This window comes from Rhipicephalus sanguineus, chromosome 2, assembly GCF_013339695.2.
Source record: "Rhipicephalus sanguineus isolate Rsan-2018 chromosome 2, BIME_Rsan_1.4, whole genome shotgun sequence".
Taxonomy (NCBI): Eukaryota; Metazoa; Arthropoda; class Arachnida; order Ixodida; family Ixodidae; genus Rhipicephalus; species Rhipicephalus sanguineus.
The window spans coordinates 197,633,481-197,654,040 of NC_051177.1; the positions used below are offsets into that span (position 1 = coordinate 197,633,481).

Genomic DNA, 20,560 nt, shown 5'->3' on the forward strand with positions numbered 1-20,560 from the left:
CTTGTATTGGTTGCCAAGGAAGCCCATAAGCGCATGATTCATTTCCTCGGGGTCTCAGTAAAGTTCTCTCTGCCCCCCCCCCCCTCCCGTCTCTCTCCCACGTCACGTATGTTATACAGCATGGCGAGAGAGGGACATAGCGACCGGGCGTCACCTAATGCAAATTACATAACTGGTGGGCCGTTTAAAGCTTCCAACCCATTGCAAAGGGCTGAGCCATAATTCTTCATCGTTATCAGTCGTCTCGTCAACAAAGTGCACATAATGCCTTACAGACGTGTAGCTGGTGCCTTGCTTCTCCATAGAATGACGAACAATGGCTTAGTAGGTGCTTCCCAACTTCACAAAAATTGTGATTTATGGCGTAGTGGGTACCTTGCTAGTGTACTTGTATTAGTAGCCCCAAGAGAGCTTATAACGGGCTCTAGAAACACCACTCTTCCAGCTTTCGCTGTGACTGTGCTGCGGTTTCAGCGCAGGCCTGGCGTTTTTTTCGCATCGGGATTCTGGCGGTGGAAAGCCGCAGCTTTAGCGGATGAATGGGCTGGCAGCCAGTACACTTTTCTTCTGCTCGAGCCGTACGGCTGTCCTCGCAGTTGATTTCAGCTCTGCTGGCACTTAGTTCTGTTTATTTCTGTGGCCATATTCTAAGACGATCACCTTTGAGATATACCGGGTGTCCCAGCTTTCTTTAGCCAAGGGTTAAAAAATGGAATATTAGAGGCAGGTGAGTGAAATCAGTTGCAAATTGCTGACAGCCACCTTGCGCACTCCAGACAATTTTTTTTTGTTTTTTAATGAATTAATTTGTTAATTACGATTATTTAACTAAATTGCTAAAGATTGACTTCAGGCAAGAAATGCGACTTGCAAAGGTGGAGAGCGTCTTCAGAAACCCACATTGCATTATTTGCAATAAAGAAAGTCTCACGTATTAACTATGTGACGAGCGCATTCGCGTGCAGCGAACATGCTGCTCTCAGCCGTGGTTTGAGCAGACGAAATCAGCTGCGGCCGTGACTTGCCGGCTCCGTTGCAGCGGTAAGCCGATAAGTTAACAGTGGTTTCTTGGCCCGCACTTGCTACAACTTGCACCGTCATGCGCGTTGACTGGCTGACACAGGCCGAGAAACCACCGTTAACTTATTGGCCTACCGGTGCAGCGGAGCCGGCGAGTTGCATCTGCAGCTGATTTCGTTTGCTCAAAGCACGGCTGAGAGCAGCACGTTCGCTGCACACGAATGCGCTAGTCACGTGGTTCTTTTTGTATTTCGCGGGTTTTCTTTGAAAAAATGGTGTACGTGTGACTTTCTTTATCGCAAATAATGCAATGGGGGTTTCTGAAGACGCTCTCAAACTTTGCAAGCCGCATTTCTTGCCTAAAGTCATTATTTAGCAATTTAGTTAAATAATCATAATTAACAAATTAATTAATTACAAAACAAAAAATTGTCTGTAGTGCGCAAGGTGACTGTCAGCAATTTGCAACTGATTTCACTGGCCTGCCTCTAATATTCTATTTTTTAACCCTTGGCTAAAGATAGCTGGGACACCCGGTATATCTCTTTTAATGCGCACAGGTAAAAGTAGCGGGTAAGTAAGCTTTAATCATTGCACACGCAGGATTCTTCGGCAGGCATAGTGGCGCTGTCGCCGAAAACTGTTGTCTCGGAACACGGCCCACGTTTGAACACCGATTTTAAGGTCAAGATGCGAACCAAGAGAAGGAAACATAATGCGTAGCAGTGCAATGTGCACTGTCGGTACCTGCTATCCACCAAAAAAAAAAAAGAAAGAAAAAAAACTTTTGATATCGGCGCATCAGTGTATCCTCCCTTCGTATGCAGGGCCCCACGTGTGACAGCAGCAAGGTCAGTCTCCAGCAGCTCTCTGTAAAGCAGATTCTTCTATTCATTCAGCCATTCTGCCAACAACACCGATTTCACCGCAACAAATTACATTCCTCTAAAATACTCTACAAATCTCGGTGTGCTTCGCATTCTGTCGGCTTCCGTGTTGTTGAATACTCTCAAACTGGTCTGCTGCCAGCGGGTGCAGGTGAGTGCAGAATCTGCGGTTTAGAGTAATTCGGCTGTTCTCTCCTAGGACACCGTCCATCATGTGGATGCGTCTGCAGGTCGATTACCCGCGGATTAGCCGTCCGCGTCCACGACAAATCCGGATTCAGTCCGTCGTCTGAATGCACCATTACGTGCGCACACGCTTCTGGGAAATTTAGACGAGTCGTCTGCTCCTCTGCAACAGTCTTTGTGTTCTGCATCATTCTTTCCAAATGCTCTATGCGAGAGGGCCGTAATCTATTCTGCGCTTTGCTGGTATCAGCGACGCTCATCACGAGATGCAAATTTGCAAGCGGAGGTTGGCACGTATTAAGCGGGGTTCGCGGCAGGTGCCGCATTTACTTGCGAGAGCCTGGGCGTGCACCAAAATGCCTGGTTTTTGCTGTAACATAATGCAAGGACACACATTGGGCAAGCCCTGTTGAGTCATTCACTCCATCGCTGTGTTCCTCGTCAATGCCGTGAGTAAAGGGCACGAGACACGTGCCAGACGACGAAGAAGATGCGATGGTACGCGATCCGAAGGGAAATGTGCTCGATGGTGTGCAGCGATGGTATGCGATGGTGTGGACTGAAGTGGAAAGATACTCTATCGTGTGCACGGCAAATCCACACACCTGGTTGGCAGAGAGACAGCTCATTGCATGTGACCTGAGCTGTGGTCAGCAATTGGGGAAGTAAGAATCAGGGTTGTCTGTGGGGCACCTGTGGACGAAGGTGGTCAAGCCAGCATCGCTGTGGAAGCTATGCAAGAAGTTGGTCTGCAAAGTGTATAACTCCACGCGTCTCGTGGTCGTCGTGGTCGGCTTTCATAGTTGTAAATGCTCGCGCGAGCCGAACACAAACCTCTTATTGACGAGTCAGGATGGGCTGCGAATGAAATGCCAAAAAACGAGAGCAAATAATCCAGCCACATAAAAACAGACGTATAACGGCATTTACTTATTTATAAGGCACAAAACATCTTTAATTACTACTCCCCATAAAAACAAAAAGAAAATCTTATTCTGGGTGGTAACAATATTGCACTATTTCTTAATGCGAACTCATCTACTGCAAGAAGTCTCGCTAGCCTCCACAGCGTTGCACCTGATGTGTGAAATGGAGTATAGGCGTCCTTTGTGTGGACGCCGATCTTGGCAAAAGCCGGGTGAGGCGCCTAGGACACACGGCAGCCTTTTTACAGTGGTTCCGGGGCATCTGCAATGCTCCGCTTTCAACGGCAGAATGCAGTCAACGTGCAGAATGATCCCCGGGTGCCTCATCATCATTTGGGCCAGTATGCCACTTAGAAGCAGGAGCTGAGCGTGAAGATAGGCCTAACCTCCAAGCTTTAGTGGCGGCTGTGACGGTGACCGGGAAACAGGCAGCGGAGACAGTGGAATCTCCCAGCAGCTACGTGGATATTTGACAGATGACAGGATCATGTCGAGAGAGTTGTCAACGGACACAACGCTACTTACTACAAGCGGTCTTGGATGTCGAGCTGGACTTGGGAGTAAGAGTGTTTCAATACGAAAGCCTCTGTGAGTCCAAGATGGCTAGACTGACCTGAGAATTAAGAACTGCACTTAGCATGTAAAGTCTAATATATAATTTATCGTTAGCACATTAGGAAAAGCGCCGTACTGTGTGTTCACTAGTGCCTTTTGCATGGGTTTGTTCTTGGTGCGTTTTTGGGTGATGTTTGTTGTATTAGATGAAGTCATGTTTGCTGTGCCACCGCCGTCTCGCGTCTCTCAGTCCTTCTGAACGCGAGCACTCCCGAGACCTGTGACAGTCATAGCTTTGAAAGGCTCCTAGGTATTGCACAATTGTACTTGGGGTCTATTCCGCTCTGCTTATTTCAATGTTATGCTGCCTTCTAGCATAACAACGCTTCACTGTAATGTGAAGAATACTAATAGCGAAGAGAGTTCACCACCTTGTAGTGAAGCATATTATTGTGGCATTCGTTATTGTAGTGAGAACTGCCACACTACAGAAATGCAGATGGCCTCTTGGTCTTAGGCTGGTGTTCCACTAGAAGGATGGGTGCAATATGAATAATAAGGCAACTTTTACGCATTAATCCTGACCTTAGACAAACAAGTTCATAAAGTCCCTCTTTTCGTGACCTTAGGAGGCTTTCTGTGTAGTGTGTAATTTTTATATAAGCTTCAGGCTTTGCATTTTGCATTTTTAACTATCTGTATCGAACCATTTTGCAATTTGCTTTCAGTTTGAGTTACCTTTGTGCGACCGTATAACTTGAAATGGAGGACTGCAGTACAAACTCGACCTTGCGAAGTTTCGTGCACACTCATCACTTCCAGTTTGTTCATTTGAATGTTAGATAACGTTAGCCTTATTCAGTCAGACCTTGGTTCATACATGTGTGCACATGTTGCCTATTGCAGTAAAATTATTGCTGTAATTGTGCTGAGTGCGTCACGAGGTGAAAACTGCCACATCTTGCTGCGTTTTGGTAAACTGCTATAATTGGCATGTGCCAAGATGTCATTTGTGTTTTGTTTTTTTGTCATGGAAAAAGAAAACGACTCTTTTTTAAAACACTGTCCTGCCTTTCGTATCGAAATGGCTGTTATGTGTCCAGACATGCCACATCTACCGGGGCTGTAACCAGAATTTCGAGGGGGGTTGAGCTGTTGAACTTTCTCCCAACTTCTTCTCCGGCCATGCTAATGATTTCAGGGCTCTTTTCAGTAGTGAATGGTATATCATCATCATCTAATTATTGCTCCTTCCAGGTGGTTCAATGAGTACTCTGACCCAGACTATGCACGAGCAGGCTTCCGGGCAACACAGCAGGTCTTCCTGGACCAAGGTCCTCTACCTCAGTTCCAGCACTCTTTGGAACCTCACCTAAGGCGGTTGGGCTTGCCCACTAGCCTCCAAAAGGGTGAGAGCTGGAACCACTTGACAATTTTCCTGTCAGCAACGTATTGCTGTGTACCTGTGACACTTTTGTGGGCGCATGAGTAATCAGGAAACACCACAGACTTCCACACTCTTTCCCGGACCACTTCAGTAGGGCACAACGAGGGGAGAAAAGCAATAAAGTTGCATAGCGTCTAATTTGAAAGTTTCGTCGCAAAGGGGAAGCAATAAATGCAATAGCAAGAAATTGTAATGTTATATGAAGTAAGGCTAGCAGCTAACTCTTTTCGATACAATCTCGAGTAACTCTACAAAACGCTGGTGTGCGAAGCGGCTCTGTTGCTGTCTGTCATCTCAGAACTATGGTCAACGCGAAGTAAGCGGACCGTTTGCTGATGTCTGCTGAGATAGCGCACGTGTTGGCGCTAGCGATCGCGCCCTTATGATCAAAGTTTGGAGTTGCTGCTCGAGCAACGCAGCCCACCCCCTGCTCCGACTCCCTTCATGCTCCTTCGTTCGACAAAAGACGGGCGACGCGTTTCATCTCTGTTCGAGGAGCCATCGATGGCAGGCCTTGCGCGCGGAGCGATGTCATCACATGCACCCCTCGCGCAACGCAGACGGCCAACTCGTTTCGTCTCTGCTTCAGACGCATTCATCCGCAGCGCTTGCATGCTTTTACTTGCGCGTAGAAAATACGATGCACGAGGCGATGTTATCAATTTAGACTTTATACGAAAAATGACGGCGACGGCAAAAACCCACCAATGGTGTCCATATAATTGCCATCGCAATACAAGTTGGTATTTCATTTTCCTAGTCTTCTCATTTGTACATGCCAGAAGTTGTGTTTTGTCAATGTGAACAGTAAAAAAAAAGATATCTCTGAAGTGTAGTCGGGTTTAGCTACACAGTGCACTGCTTATCTCTATTTGCCTCTCGGTTTTCATTCGCTGTGGCACTTTAATGACGGGAGCACAAGCTTTTTAAATGTCACCTTATTGAGTCTCGTTGGGTTTAGACTGAAGGTAGCTTATCTGTAGTCTTTGGTTGTTGTTCAGTAAGCTGTGGTGTTTTATTAACGTTTTTTATTCGTCTGAGGTCTAGTCAAGTGTAGCTTTGCAAAGCATCATTTATCTCTAGTTTTCTCTGAGTTATTGCTCTGTCAGCTGTGATGTTTTAATGATGCGTACGAGTGTGTGTGTGTGTGTGTGTGTGTGTGTGTGTGTGTGTGTGTGTGTGTGTGTGTGTACAGTAAAACCTCTGTGATACGAATCTCGCGGGGTCATTAAAAATAGTTGTATCATCCAAAGTTCGTATCAATAGAAAACATGGAAAATTAGTATCCGACAAAATAAAGCTGGCGTACATTTTCATTTATTGTTTCTCGGGGCCGCAGTGACGTCACGAACAGCTCTGAATGACTGCCAATAAAGTTTTTAGACGTCGGCGATCATACTCGTAAATATACGCTGCATGTGTAATTAGTGAACCAGATCTGACCTGTGACAGCTAGTAGCCCCTTCCAAATCTTATTGTGCTTTTCCGCATGACACCAAAGTACTGCGGTGAAAGTGACTTAAGGAGCGCTTTGCACGTGCTAGATGAAGGCCAGAAAATTTTAGAACCGTTGCCCTTTGTTGTTATTATTTTCTTGTCGCGATGATGTTCGCAATGTTTTTCAGGAGATTTACTGCCTTGCCCGCACAATCGGGAGGTTTGCTCAAAATTCGGGAGTCTCCCGTGCGAATCGGAGAGTTGGCAGGCGTGCGCATCCCCAACAATCGTGCGTGTTGATGTTGTGAGGCCTAGCTCCTTTGCCAAGACCATCTTATTGCGAGAACATGGCTTGCATCGATGTGGCAGGCACTTGTGTAAACTCAGTACAGCGACACTGCCTCGAGCCCAGCAACATGCGTCAACGTATTGAGGAAAGAAGAAAAAAAAGAGCGTGATGCCATCGCCATCTGTAACCTAAACCCAAAGGCACCCTAAGGCGCATAGGGCCTCCAAGATTTGCTCACACAATCTCAAAGGATACGACGTGCCGCCGATGGCATATTCTGGCAAAGCAGTGGCGCGGCGCGCATGCCCGTGCATGATTGCCCGTGTTTTCCGCAACGGCACCTGTTCGTAGCTGCGCGGTAGCGCACATTCGTATCAAACGTCGTGAGATGCAAATCAGTTGGGAACAACCGTACTCTATTACATTGCAGGCTAATGGGCCTTGGCTGGGACCGCAGCAAAATTTGCATCACCCCGAAATTCGTATGAGCCGTGATCGTATCACCAAGATTCTACTGTGTATATATCTACAGGCAAATCCTGCTACAGCGAAATTGATGGGACGCGCAAAAAAGTTCATTGTCACGGAATTTTGTAGCAGTGAAGTTTCATGTATTCACCACAAAAAGGAAGATCTGATGATTATGACTTGTCCTTTGGTCCCCGCAAGCGCATGCATTGTCTTTTGCATTGAACTCTCGCAAACTCAGACATACTTGGCTGCACACCGAGTGAATGTATTTTCACGCGTATAACACGCACAAAATATACAGCAAGTTTTAAAGCGAAACTCGGGGTGTGGGTTATACGCGAATTTTGATGTGCAAGTTGGCTTCACGGCACTGCTCCACGGTAATGCAAGGAAGGCAGCTTTGTGTCAATACGCGAGTATCTTTTTTCAGTCTCCCACGATTTGTAGTGAAGGTGGTGGTTAGGTGCAGGGGCGAGTTATACACAAGCAAATACAGTAGAACCCCGCTGATACGTTTTTGAAGGGACCATAGAAAATAAACGTAACCACACGACAACCACATGGATGTCCATGTGGTGCATGTCTCCAATGAAGACACGGTCTTGCGATACGGCCGCACGGCTCTGGCAATGAGAAATGATCGAGTTGCTAGTGGAATTTTGTGGCAATCCGTAAGAGCCGAACGTAAGAGCCGAAAAACAGGAAAAACGGCAAAATATTTAGTGGTACAGAATTTTATTTCAATTCTTGCGAGCAGCACGAAAATTGGCGCGCTCAGCCGCGATCTAGCTCGATGGATAGAAACGCGGAGCTTAGGACGGCCTCATCCACAGAAATGTAATCAACGTATGTGATTTTTTTAACACCAACAGCTGTAGGCATGAAAGAACTAAGCACACGCAATCACGACCGGCGCGGCGAGTCCGACTGCGAACCGCACGCACGACCATGCGAGCTCCAACCAGCTCGAACTCCTCCCGTTCTCCGACAAATGATGATGATGAGTCTACGCCAACGCGATGGCAGAAGTGAATGTCAATCTCGAAGGCCTTGCTTTCGCAGGCAATTACGTCATACACGCCATGTTTGTGCAATACAAATCTCAAAGGCTATGCTTTTGTCAATAGTAAATGCCAATCTCGAAGGCCTTGCTTTCGCGAGTAGTTACGTCATAGACGCCATCTTTGCAATTTGAATCTCGAAGGCCATGCTTTTGTTTGCATCACTTGAAAGATTCTGTTACTTGCGCCTTTCATGTGGCTAATATTACGGTCAAACGAGGCCAAGCTGCATGAAAATGCACCATGGCCGCTCTCTTTGGTAGTCACTCGGTCGGCTCCGAGCGCACTTCGCGACGTGTCATACGGAAACGGTCCGACAGTTACGACGTAAAAGCGGGGTTCCCAATACATTGTATCCTATGGAAGCTATGCCGGGACCGGCGGAAAACGACGTAACAGCCGGGAAAACACAGCAGTGAGGAACGTAACAGCGGGGTTCTACTGTACAATATTCAGGCTATCCTCGAATCGTGCCGAGCGCACAGCATTGTGAACAAGCGTGCCAGAGTTTGCTAGAGGCCAACTGAAAATGGAGTACCGAAGCTCCGCACTACCACAGTCATAAGCGAGCGAAAGGAAAGCTGAAACGCTTCGTGCCGTTTTACTGCTTTGTTGCCTTTAATCTTTCTTCCAATGTGTTAGCTGTGTACTTCGAAGCTTATTCGCTATTGATGATCGCGACGATAGCGACCGCGGTTTTCTGCGCAGCGGTTACGACCAATGGTAGTTCCATTTTCAATTGTGCGCGCTGGTTGTGTTCGTACTTTCAGAACAGTGTCATTGCTCTCTGTAATCACGTCTACCACAGTTTTGACCGCAGCACTGCTTTGAGTTGGTGCGTGTACGTTGGACGCGCGTGTACTTTCGTGGTCGCCTATGATCATATCAACATGACCGCATTTGTGCTTGCAGCGGTTGCGGCAGAATATAGTTACGCTTGGACTAGGAGCACGCTGGCCGCGCATGTGGCTTCAAAACACCGGGGATTTCATTCACGATTGCAGGGCTTGTGACGATGAGCAGCAGTTTTGTTTTGAGCGCTACGTCAAAAACATGGTGGGAGTTCTTGAAAAACGATTCTTCCGCAGTCCGCACGCGCATCAAGCCCACCGGCAACATCATAGCGAATGGATGGTATGTCGCCGAGCCGATTGGCGAAAAATTTATCAGGATGTCCGTGTGGTGCATGTCTCCAATGAAGACACGGTCTTGCGATACGGCCGCACGGCTCTGGCAATGAGAAATGATCGAGTTGCTAGTGGAATTTTGTGGCAATCCTAGGCAAGCTCCTTTTCCTTATGTGGTAGCAGTCGCAAGAACTTCGTTCAAGCGGATATACCCAGAAAAGGTATTCCGTTGTGACGAGACATTTTTAGCATTGTTTTCTACTGGCAGCTGATGGGGAATCGAAAATTATTCATTGTGGCAAAAATTTCAGTTGTAGCAGTATTCGTTATAGCGTGATTCGACTGTGTATATATATAAATTTGTGGCAAGTCTGGTCGGTTCATCAGTATTGAAGGGACACTAAAGAGCAAAACGATTTTTCTCACATTAGTAAAGTAATGTTCCACGATACCAAAAACACCACAGCTTGCTGCGAGAAGACTCTTAATAAGCGAGAAAACGCGCAAAAAGAAAAGACAGGTGGCGACGCCACCTTGGAATTCCCGCACCATTTGCCGTGACGTCACGTATTTTTGATGGCGCCTGCTTGGGCCTACGCAGTTCCTAATCGGTTAAATTGAAGTACATTGTCCTCTGAGGGGGCCAGAGACATGACATAACGAGTTTGTGGAAATTTCGTCGAGCCAGTGGCACCAAAATACGTTAAATACTCTTTGAAAGCTTTTACGTCACAAATTACAAAGTTCGGCTCGAAATTTAAAAATGAAACTTTGAACTTGGTTTTCTGCTCTAATAATAAACCTATGATGGTGAAATAAACTACACAAGAGTTCTCCGAGCACACGTTATCGATCTAAACCAATTCATTGTTTCTCTTTAGTGTCCCTTGAATGTCTAGTAAAAACCATTGGAATTGCTTGTTCACCAGAAATAAATTATTTCAATTAACAGTGATGTTTGACCCTAGAAATCTGCTCCCAGACTAACTTGCATTGCTCCAAAGTGCACATTTGGTGCTCCAAAGGTGCTCCAAAACAGCATTATTCCTGCTTCCTGAGCTGCTCCAAAACACTGAAGCCAATTTCCACCCCTGTGTTTCCAAACTCAGTGGAATGCGACCTGTCTCAGTGCCCAAGACCTGACCATGTGCTCGCAAAGAAACGCATCGCTATACCACATGCCGGGTGTGAGTGAGGGTCTGGCCCGCATTCTATGCGGATATGACATCCAGGTAGCTCATGTGTCCAACAGAAAAATTGTGTCATCGACTGGTGAATGTGAAAAACAGGCTTCCGAAGAAAAGGTTTCCTGGCATCCTCTACGGGATTCCACATGATTCTGATGTGCTGTCACCCTGCGGGGATGCAGGAAATGCCCTCCGGTTTCTATTTTAAAGTTTCCTAGGCCACCAGCACATTGCCTATCACCCACACATCTGCACATGCGCATAGCGATAAGTTTTGTTTTGTCTCACAGGCAGTCTCCGTTTGTTGTGCTTACAAAAACTAATGTCTATCTCGTTTATAATCTCTCAGAGGGTAAACATATGATACTAGCTCGCTTGTTGTCCACAGGGATTTCAGCTGTTCACATGAAGGCACTGGTATGTGCAAATGATGCCACCATGTAAGAACAATGCTGCCATGCCTGCCCATTGTCTTTCTTGGTGTGTTAATTTTTCGAAGCCTGTCAATCATATTTACTTCAGGGAACGTACCGTAATATTCCGAGCAAATGCCCCCACCCGAGCAAGTGCTCCCTCCAATTTCACTGCTAATTTCACATTTCCACACCGTTCTGGGAAAGCACCCCGTCTCCTCCCGCTTCGCATCCAGGTTATGCACCACACACATGCAGCACTGGCGTGCCTGAATCCCATCCAGTCCCCCCTTAGAAGCCCAATCCCAAAGCACCTGCGCCTGAAATTTGTCATCAGAATTTGATATTTTTTTCCAACATTATGATTGTATCTTAAAGGGACTGACAACCACTTTGGTCATGAATTGAGATAACCCCACTAATAGAAGGATTGTCTCTTGTACAGTCTAAAACTAGCCCTGTTTTTCTCATGAAAACGCAGATTTATATTTTTATTTCTTCACCCAAAACACTTTTGGCGCCTCTGGTGGCAAAAAAGTGAATGTGCACATGTACCTATCATGTGACCTTTTACTGGTGTGCGCTATTAAGTGTCTCTATATCAGCGTTGAAATACAGCACACTTTTTATTATAATTTTTCTAACGTAAAACGTGCAAATATGCATTCGTTTGCACTGAGCAGAACAATGGTGCTTGCCTTCGTTTGACGTATGACCCGATGCTCATCAGCGGCAGCATGAACGTTTTTAGCCGAGGGCCTAGCGGCACCTGCCGATGTCTTGGAAAAGCAAGAAGAGCGCCTTGTGGCCTCCCAGATTACCTCCAGCAACATGTTGCCAGACGTAATCGCGGAGGCCACGAGCACCTAGCCCGCTAGGCAGTAAAGAGATCTCACGTGACGACCAGTGTTTGGAAAACTTATTCTACCTGCTTTTTATATTCCAAATGGTCGAAAATGTCAATAGGAAGGTGGTTAACCACGGTTTCACCCAATCCTGTGAAAGCAAAACCTTGAGCATAATGCGAGGGGGGGCTATTGGCATCGCTATTGCTTCAGAGTGTTGCTGGAGGATGTGTACGTACAGTTCAGGGGCTTTTCAGATTGAAAAATACTGCTAATAAAATAACCACACTCTTTTCGGATTAACCGCTGCAGTTACAAACACTACGAAGGGTGAGCTTTCTATTGCGCCGTAAAGAACTGGGTCGAGAAAAATCGGTTGTCGGTCCCTTTAAACTTAGCTAAACAAGACACCCGTGACGATTTTCAGGGTCCCGCAAGCAAAAGCATGGCCTTCAAGCTGTATTGCAAGCTGGTGCCTTGATGCCATATTCAATAAAAGTAAGGCCTCCGAGAGCTGTGTTTCTTGCCTAGGGTGTATCGTGTCGTCTCATCATCATAGACGCTTCCATGCCATGCTTCCCGCGATCTGATCACATTGGGATTGCGTTTCTTGTGTTTGTGAGCTGTGTCATAATGCGATCGTAAAATAACAGCGCAAAAGCAATGGACGAACACACAGAGACAAACCAGCACTCGTGTGATGCTGTGTTTGTCCATTCTTTTTTTTTTTTTTTTCGCTGTTAGTGAATGATCATAACCAACCAGCTATCCCGATTTACCACCATTGTGTCATAATGCGCCGGGCCGTGAATGAGAGTGAGAAGACTTCTGAGGAAGTCCACATGCATTCCATTTTATCTGGCGTGAGAGCTTTGCTGACGCCATCTTGAATTTCGGTGCCGTTCTGGAAAAGCGCACAGGTCTCCACTTTGCCGGTAATTTCGACTTGCTGAAGTGAGGGGACTTGCTCAGGATTTCCCAGTACATTGTACATTTGAAGCTCAACTTAACGAAGTGATGGCCACGTTAGAATTATTCCGTTAAATGAGAAGATGGTGAAATCGAGAAAGCGACTTAACGAAGTGATGGCGACGTTAGAATTATTTTGTTAAATCGAGATGTTTCTGAAATCGAGAAAGGGATTTTTTGGTCCTTCGAAGTCTAAAAGTAGCAATGCCCAGAAGCTACTGCTGCATTGTATTTGCCACCAGCCCACACCTGTGTGTCTGAGAAATCTGCGAAAGTGGCCCGGACGTAGAGCCTCCCACATCCGGGCCCTATGGCAGGTTGCCGATAGGCAAAGACGGGGAGAACGAATGCACTGACTGTGCGAGCAGGAATGTTTTGAGGAGACAATCAGTGCTACCTGTCCTAAACCGTGAAATAACGAAAAGAACCCCCATAGTGTTCCTGTGTGAGCATTTACAAAGACAACGAGCCACTGCCACCCATAGCACAATCTGGTTCGTTGGAGCACTGCTGACTGTTGAGTCCATTGTTCCATGCATGGGTGCTGCATGCAGCCCTGCCAAAATAAAAACAGTGTTAGAGCACACACCCATAGAACAACCAGTCTGTGTCAATGTGTCAAAATGAGAAAAGAATACCTCTTTTTCACACATTTATTTTGGGAAAAACTTTGTTAAATAGGGCTTGGTGCCAAGTTAATTTCATTAATTCGGGTTTATGACAACATTGAACCCTATGGATACTTGCTGGGGAATAGAAATTGTTTTATTTGATCTGGAACTTCATAAAATTGACTGTTGTTAGATTTAGTTTTAACTGTACTTACAACATAAATTTTTCATTTGTCTTTTTAATAATCATGAATAGAGTATATTATAACTATGGAAAATATATTTTTGCCCCATTATGGTCACTCTAAAAAATACCAGGAGAGATTTTTTTACAAAATAGGTCACTGTGAGGATATTAAGTTTGAAATAAAAAATATTGACCCGGGGGGGGGGGGGGTCACATTTGGTGAAAAAAGTTCGATCCTGACATAGTTAATCTATGTACATTGCTGTTTACGAATGTTCTGGGAAATTGGATATTAAATTCCTAGATGAAATTCTTTGATTTGCAGCAAAGGTTTTCACTGGGTATCAAAATTCTTGTTGTTCACACATCTCTGCATCACTTTTTTTTATGTATGCTTGTGTTTTGTTTATGTCATGATTTTTTATATATAGATTGTTTCCAGTAGTTTTTTTTATTGCTGTGAAGACTGTGCCTTAGGGCAATTTTTGCACCACTTAAAGGGATACTGACAAAAATTTTGATCTGGCATTGTTTTGCTGCAGTATGTTGCCGGGGTCCTGTTAGTCACAACACGGCACATCGCGTGCTACAGCACACGACAGATATTTAAAATCAGTCTCATTTTTGGTATGGGAGAGCTCCGAGAACGACAAGCTGCCAGGTGCTGCTAATGCGATCTGGCATGTGAAACAGCACACAGAACTGTGACCTATATCCGCGATGTCATTGTAGTCATCGTTATCATCATTGTCATCTGGTGGCAAAAACTTTCTTGAGATTTCCACACGTTTGCCACCTGCATGGACTCACAAACAGCCTGCTGGCGCAAGCGCGCCACAGGGCAATGGGTTCTATGACGTCATCATTGCTAGCTGCACCAGTTCAGAGCCTGGCTGCAGTTATGATGTCACAGTAGTTCAGGGTCACCTTAGATTATGTCAACGTCGTCAGGTGCAGTGCATAATGCTGGATCACTCACGCGAACTTCAAAATTCATATAAATTACTTTCTAAGCATTATTCGCTGTTGAGATTTGGTTGCTGGTATGCGCATGTTCACGGGAATCGATACCTCAGGCTATCTCAGCCACGAAATTTTGTTTCAGTACCCCTTTGAAGGGATATTGAACCACCCTTCAGGCTTCATGAAAAAGAAAAACGCATCCTACAAATAGCAAACATTGCAGTGAACAGCTCAGCCAAATTTTGTAGTTGTGTGCAGTATGTCAAGTTCACAACGGCAGTATGAAGTCACCTTGTTCTCAAGTGCACTCTCTTCATACAGAAATTCATCCTCACTCTCTTTGATGCTGCCGGTCGCTGACAGATTTCGTCATTTAACAAATGGCGTTGGTGGCACAGCTGTGCCGATTGCGCCAGAACTGCAGCATTGGCTGAGATTGTGCCCCGCTACTCCATAACACAAAAACCAACAACCACGATTTATTTTCTATCGAGTTTTAGCAGAAACTAACACCTTTGTAAATAATTTCGATACAGCTTCATCCACTGTTTCGCGGGGAACATTCTGGATGAAACTGAAGTCTGGAAAAGTAGGCCTAACACCTGTCTGCACTGTGCCAATCTTTATGGTTGTACATGTATACAGTCAACTGCCGATTTTTCGGATGCCCGATTTTCCGGACATGCTCGAAAATTCGGACGCTTTCGCGGCACCTTCACCAGCCCCATAGACTTCAATGTATTGGAACGTCTGAAATTTCGGACGCTGAAGCTATTCCGCATCAGATTTTTTCGAACTTTCTGCCCAAATTGCAGCTCCGAAGATTTATTGAAGCCCCCCCTCTGCCACGCTATTATCCGTAGGTTCGAACCAGCGCTTTCGCGAGCCGATCTGTTTGAGACAGTAGTAGAGTCCGAAAGTCAGCTTTGCAGCAATACCGAAGCGTTATGGGGTGAAGCAGACCAAAAATTCAAAGGGGCCACTATCGCGGCGCCGTGCGGCGATGTTACGGATAAGCAGAGCGGAATGCACGGAGGCGGGATGCGGCAGCTGAAGACACGCCAGTACGGCTTGATTGCTGACAACCCTTACGACAAGCATCTTCAGTTAACTGCTCGGTAGTGCACTGTGGCCTAGCGCAGTTGCATGCGTACTGCACGCATTTAATACGCAAGAACCCAATGCGCCGCGCCGCATTCCTGCTGCGTCTTTGTGCGAGACCGCTAAGTGCCCGCAGTAGCGCGTTGCCTTCGTGGACGAAACCAGCTCGCCTTGCCGCACCCGTCTGCGGTCAGGAACTAAGTGCGCATCACGAACCATTTCATGATAGATGCGTGCGTACGATACAGCAACAGTAAAGTGACGGCGTTAGTTTAGTTGCGATGTGCTGCAACAACTAGAAACAATCGGCTTGACACGGCAGCAAATGGCTGGCTATCGGCGGCGAGTTCGGCGATGTGGGGTGCGCAGTCGTTGACATGCGCACACGCATCGGAGAAGCCGGACGAGTCGTCCGTCTTCCGCCACAGTCTTTGTGTTCCCGCGTCACCGTTTTACAAACGCTCACTGAGATAGCCGTAATCGTCTTCCGCGCTTTTGCTGTTTATCAGCGACGCTCATGCACAGAGTAGACAAAAGTGGCGGTTGGCATGTATCTATCGTGAGCAATATGAGCTCGAACAACGTGACCGAGGGCGATGCCTCAAAACCGAGATAGCGTGATACGTGGATGCGCTGCCGAAAACGGAGGGGGAGAAGGAGGGGGCGCCTTCTGCTGACGGTTGGCACTCCCGCTTCGCTAGCGTTGGCTGCGAAATGGCAGCTGATTGCGTGCCATTGGCCGCTAGCCGTGGATAACGCCAAAGAAATTGCACAAAAAATAAAATAAAGAAAGAGACTCAAATGCTCAGCCAACACCACATAGTCACAATGCAAGCATGGCCTGTGCATCAGTGCAGGCTACGTCACAACTGATATCTCAGCAGCTTGCATACCTATGGGGGGTTGGCTAGTGCGCACTGATCTGAATTCATATCACCGCTAGCGGCCACTGACACACTATAAGGCTGACGTTTGGCAGCAACAATATCGAGGCGGGAGTGTCCACTACTAGCGGAGCGAAGCCGAAGCGCCCTGTACATGTATAGTTCGAGTTCTTGGCTTGCGAGGCAGCCACCGACTCCATACAGATATGCCGTACCGGTGACGCCAAGAGTGTCAGGAGTTTGCCTTGACAAGTGGATTAGATTGCTATGGCTACACATAATGCGCCAACTCCATGAGACAGCGTCGTCTGCTTTTTAATCTCACTCTCTCAAGTTCATGGACCAGTGAGCACGCAAGGCTAGATCGCATCATATGAATGCCACACCGGTGAAACTTGCCGTGTAGTTTCCACACCTCTTTAGGCAGGCCAGATTCACCATAGCCATGCTCGGCACGCTCTCTTCCGAAAAAACAACGGGCACGACAGGAACATGCAGCTGCCAAACTCTCACGTTGCAATGAAGACTGTAACAAATCTAGTTATACACAGTTGCAGTTGCTGAATCATATACAAAAAAAAAAAACATCTGCTGAGAGGTTGGAAAAGCTTCCGAGCAAGTGTGTGTTGAAATTTTGGAGGGAACTGTGCACATTAGTCTATTGAGCGCAGTTCACATGTTGGCCAGCTGCGTGACGACAGTCACACCTTTCGTTCCGCCTTGGTTTCGTAATTAGAACACGTAAGGCACCGTTAGTCTGCCGACATTCCTGCCTGCATTTTTCAGCGCGCACTGTTTGATAAAGTGCAGAAAAAAGGAAAGCATTGATGCTTGTTTTCTTCCATATGATATAAAAGCTCATTAAAATATTTGAGCCCCTCGGTTTCTCTCTTCGCTCATTTTTTATTTAGCTTGCAACTTTACCACGCGAGTAACTCTTACTGGGAATATTGTTTGCCCTAGCTATCGGAAAATAGTTTCCTAACAGTGCTTTTGTTCCTGTGCTATTGCGTAACTAAAAGGGTTCTCTCGCTTTTTTTTTCTTTCTAGCTGCTCTAAAACACAGTTTTCCTGCTCCTAGATGCCATTTTTTATGCTCCAAAAGCAATCTTAGCTGTCCCACTTCTGAGATTACTGCTATTGGCCAATGGCTGGTATAAATCACGAACGGCATTTTAATCAAATGTGTTTCTTGCTATTATTGCAGTGCATAATAGTTGTGGTTAAGTAAACAGACTGAAGTAAGAAAAAGTTTCAACTTGTGCGTTTTGATGTGGATAGCCCACTTCCAGGTGAGCACAACTGTCGTCCACTGAACTGAGTGAGCCCACGCACGCTTGAGCAAGTCTTTGGCCGCACTGCCCTTTCTGCATGGCAGCCATTGTGCCTCGTTTGCTTCTATCTGTCTTTGAATGTCACAAGTGACCTCAAACCTTACCAAACTTGTGTGCACAGCTGAGTTCCAACGCTGCAGATCCCCTGCTGATCAGTGCACATGCTAAGCTATGAGTTCATTGGTGACAAGGACGATGAACAGCACCTTGTGAAATGTGACAACTAAATTAAAGCTGAGGTTTGTAATGGTTTCTTTGACGCAGAATGTACAAAATCGTTTATGCATTTTAAAGTTTAAATGATATACTTCACTCCACAGATCCTGACTTTGCGCTGTCAAATCCGAATTCAGCGGTAAGGCCGGAAGTGCGACTTGAAGTCTGCTCGTTCTGAACGCTTTTGTTTTCTGTTATCATCAAGAAAACATTCTTTTATCTTGAACACGTGCCCGTGCGCAACCTCCCACGCTACAGAAAAGGTCTTTGATGCTAAGGCTTTCCAGTCGTTGTCGTTCTCACACAAGTTATGTCTTGCACTGTCGTCGGTTGCAAAGTCAGAATCGGAAAAGATATCAAATTTCAATATGAGCTGCCTCAAGGTGACACCTCGTGGTCTACTTGGCTACAGCACATTGGCCTGTAATCCATGGAGATGCAGGAAAAATATATGCATTTTCTGTATACACATGATGTGTGATGCCTACCATTACGATTTGGAACTGCTGTCAGGCATGGACATGAATCGGGCACATATTAATTTGAAGGCAGCTGCCTTGCCGACATCTGGTTTGTCCAGTTCCCTAGTTGCACCTTTTGGGGTGTTTCACCGTAAAGGCCGAAACCCATTTCTTGAGTAATATGCTTATTGTTATGTTGTTATGCCTGTTGCCGACTTATGCACACAATTGAGAACAAGCTACACACAGAGGACGTACCCAACGACACAAGGCATGGTAGACGTGTCTAGCCACACGTACGCGCCTCCAGTCCTGTATGTGTACAACAAAGGGAACAAACACCAGATAAGATGAACAAAAAAACGATCATGCCAGCAGCACCCATCAGCACAGTCAAGTTGTGCAGCATTGAAGCCAGGTGACATAGCGCGAAGGAGAGGGCACCTCCAACAGTGCTACCCACCAGAGGCCCACTCCGTTGTAACGAAGGGTGTTGGGAGAGAATCTGAAAGGGAAATATGGTGATTGCGATACCTTCGTTTCTGCTACATCTTTGTGAAAAATTCTTGCAACTTCATATTTTGGAGAGTCATCAAATGCATTCCAAGTAATTTTGAATGCCAAGCCCATGGGGTGGCTCGGGCCTCTTTAACACTGGATGTAGACATACCAAGCAGACCTTATGTCCTTATGTCACAGTGCATTGTCTTGTGAATGTTGCAACTTTCATGACGTGTTTTGTAAAGTGTCACAATAATTTTCTTGTATTGACAGGTGTGGTGACATTGGTGAAGGACCACGAGGTGTGCAAGGAAGGCGAGGTGCTGAAGCCAGAACAGGCAAGCATACTGGTAAGTTTCAAGACAGCTAGCGTGCCAGAGTTGTTGTTCGAGCACCTTTAATAGTCCCCTTGGTGCGAAGGTGAGCTACTACATTTGACAACTTCATGCTGCACCAACAAGCCACAACTGAGAGCCAGGATCCCACTGCAGACATTGGGGCTCACTAGAGGTTGTCGTTGACCATTTAGAGTAACTGAGGGCCTCCAAAGACAGAGCAGCTACATCAATTTTATATCTTCACAGGTTACTTGCACAGCCAAACACCGTGACAGAGCTCCAAGTTGCACTTTATGCGACCACTTACATCAGCGGCTGTATCGTAAATTTCTAAGGGTTCAAAAAAAAACACACTACTAATTAAAGTAAGCTACAAGTGCTCAAAGGGGGTCAAGCTCTTCTGGGAGTCATAGATTTGAGCTGAAAGAGATGGCACTATAGTCACCTGCCAATTTTTCAGACGCTTGATTTTTCGGACATGCTTGAAAATTCAGATGCTTTCGCGGCACTGTCACAAGTCCCATAGATGTCACTCTATAAGAATGTCCAAAATTTTGGACGCTGAGAGTCTTCGGCATCCAATCTTTCAGACTTTCTGCCTAAACTGCAGGCCGAAACAGCATTAATTGAAGCCCCCACCTCGGCCACGTCTATCATCACGTAGGTTTGAAGCAGCGCTTTAGCGAGTTGATCCGTTTGCGGCTGTAGCAGAGCCCGAAAGGCACCTTTGCTGCAATGCCATAGTGTGATGGGGTGAAGCATATCAAAAATCGGAAGGGGCCACTGTCACGGCGCAGTGTGGCGATGTCCTTACGGATGAGCACCGGAAATGCATGGAGGCGTGATGGCGGCAGGCGGCAAACGCACCAGTATGGCTTTAATGACTGGGTTATCGCAGTAAGGCGAAAGGAATGAGAGCTATCTAAGAGTGCTGTGCTGTGCGTGGCACACTTAAAAGATGACGACTTTGTGTATGACCAGTGTCTCTTTGCTCAAATGATGTTGAAAACGAAAAGAATGTTGAATCCTGTCGCAGTGCCTTCAGTATATAGCCACTGCAAACCCAACAGTGGGAAGCCCTGACCAGCGTTCGAATAAGCACCTGCAACAAGTGGTATTCATATTAGACAGCTTTAGTATAGCG

At 46.2% G+C, this 20,560-nt stretch overlaps 1 protein-coding gene across 1 annotated transcript in view; it reads left to right on the forward strand.

Annotated features, from left to right (window-relative positions):
- LOC119383982 (mRNA turnover protein 4 homolog) overlaps positions 1-20,560 on the forward strand; it is a gene marked incomplete at its 5' end in the record, with an annotated part of 59,174 nt that overhangs the window by 13,904 nt on the left and 24,710 nt on the right. Inside the window, 1 exon segment of the mRNA XM_037652264.2 lies at positions 19,352-19,428. Within this exon segment, the coding sequence (XP_037508192.1) occupies positions 19,352-19,428 (77 nt within the window).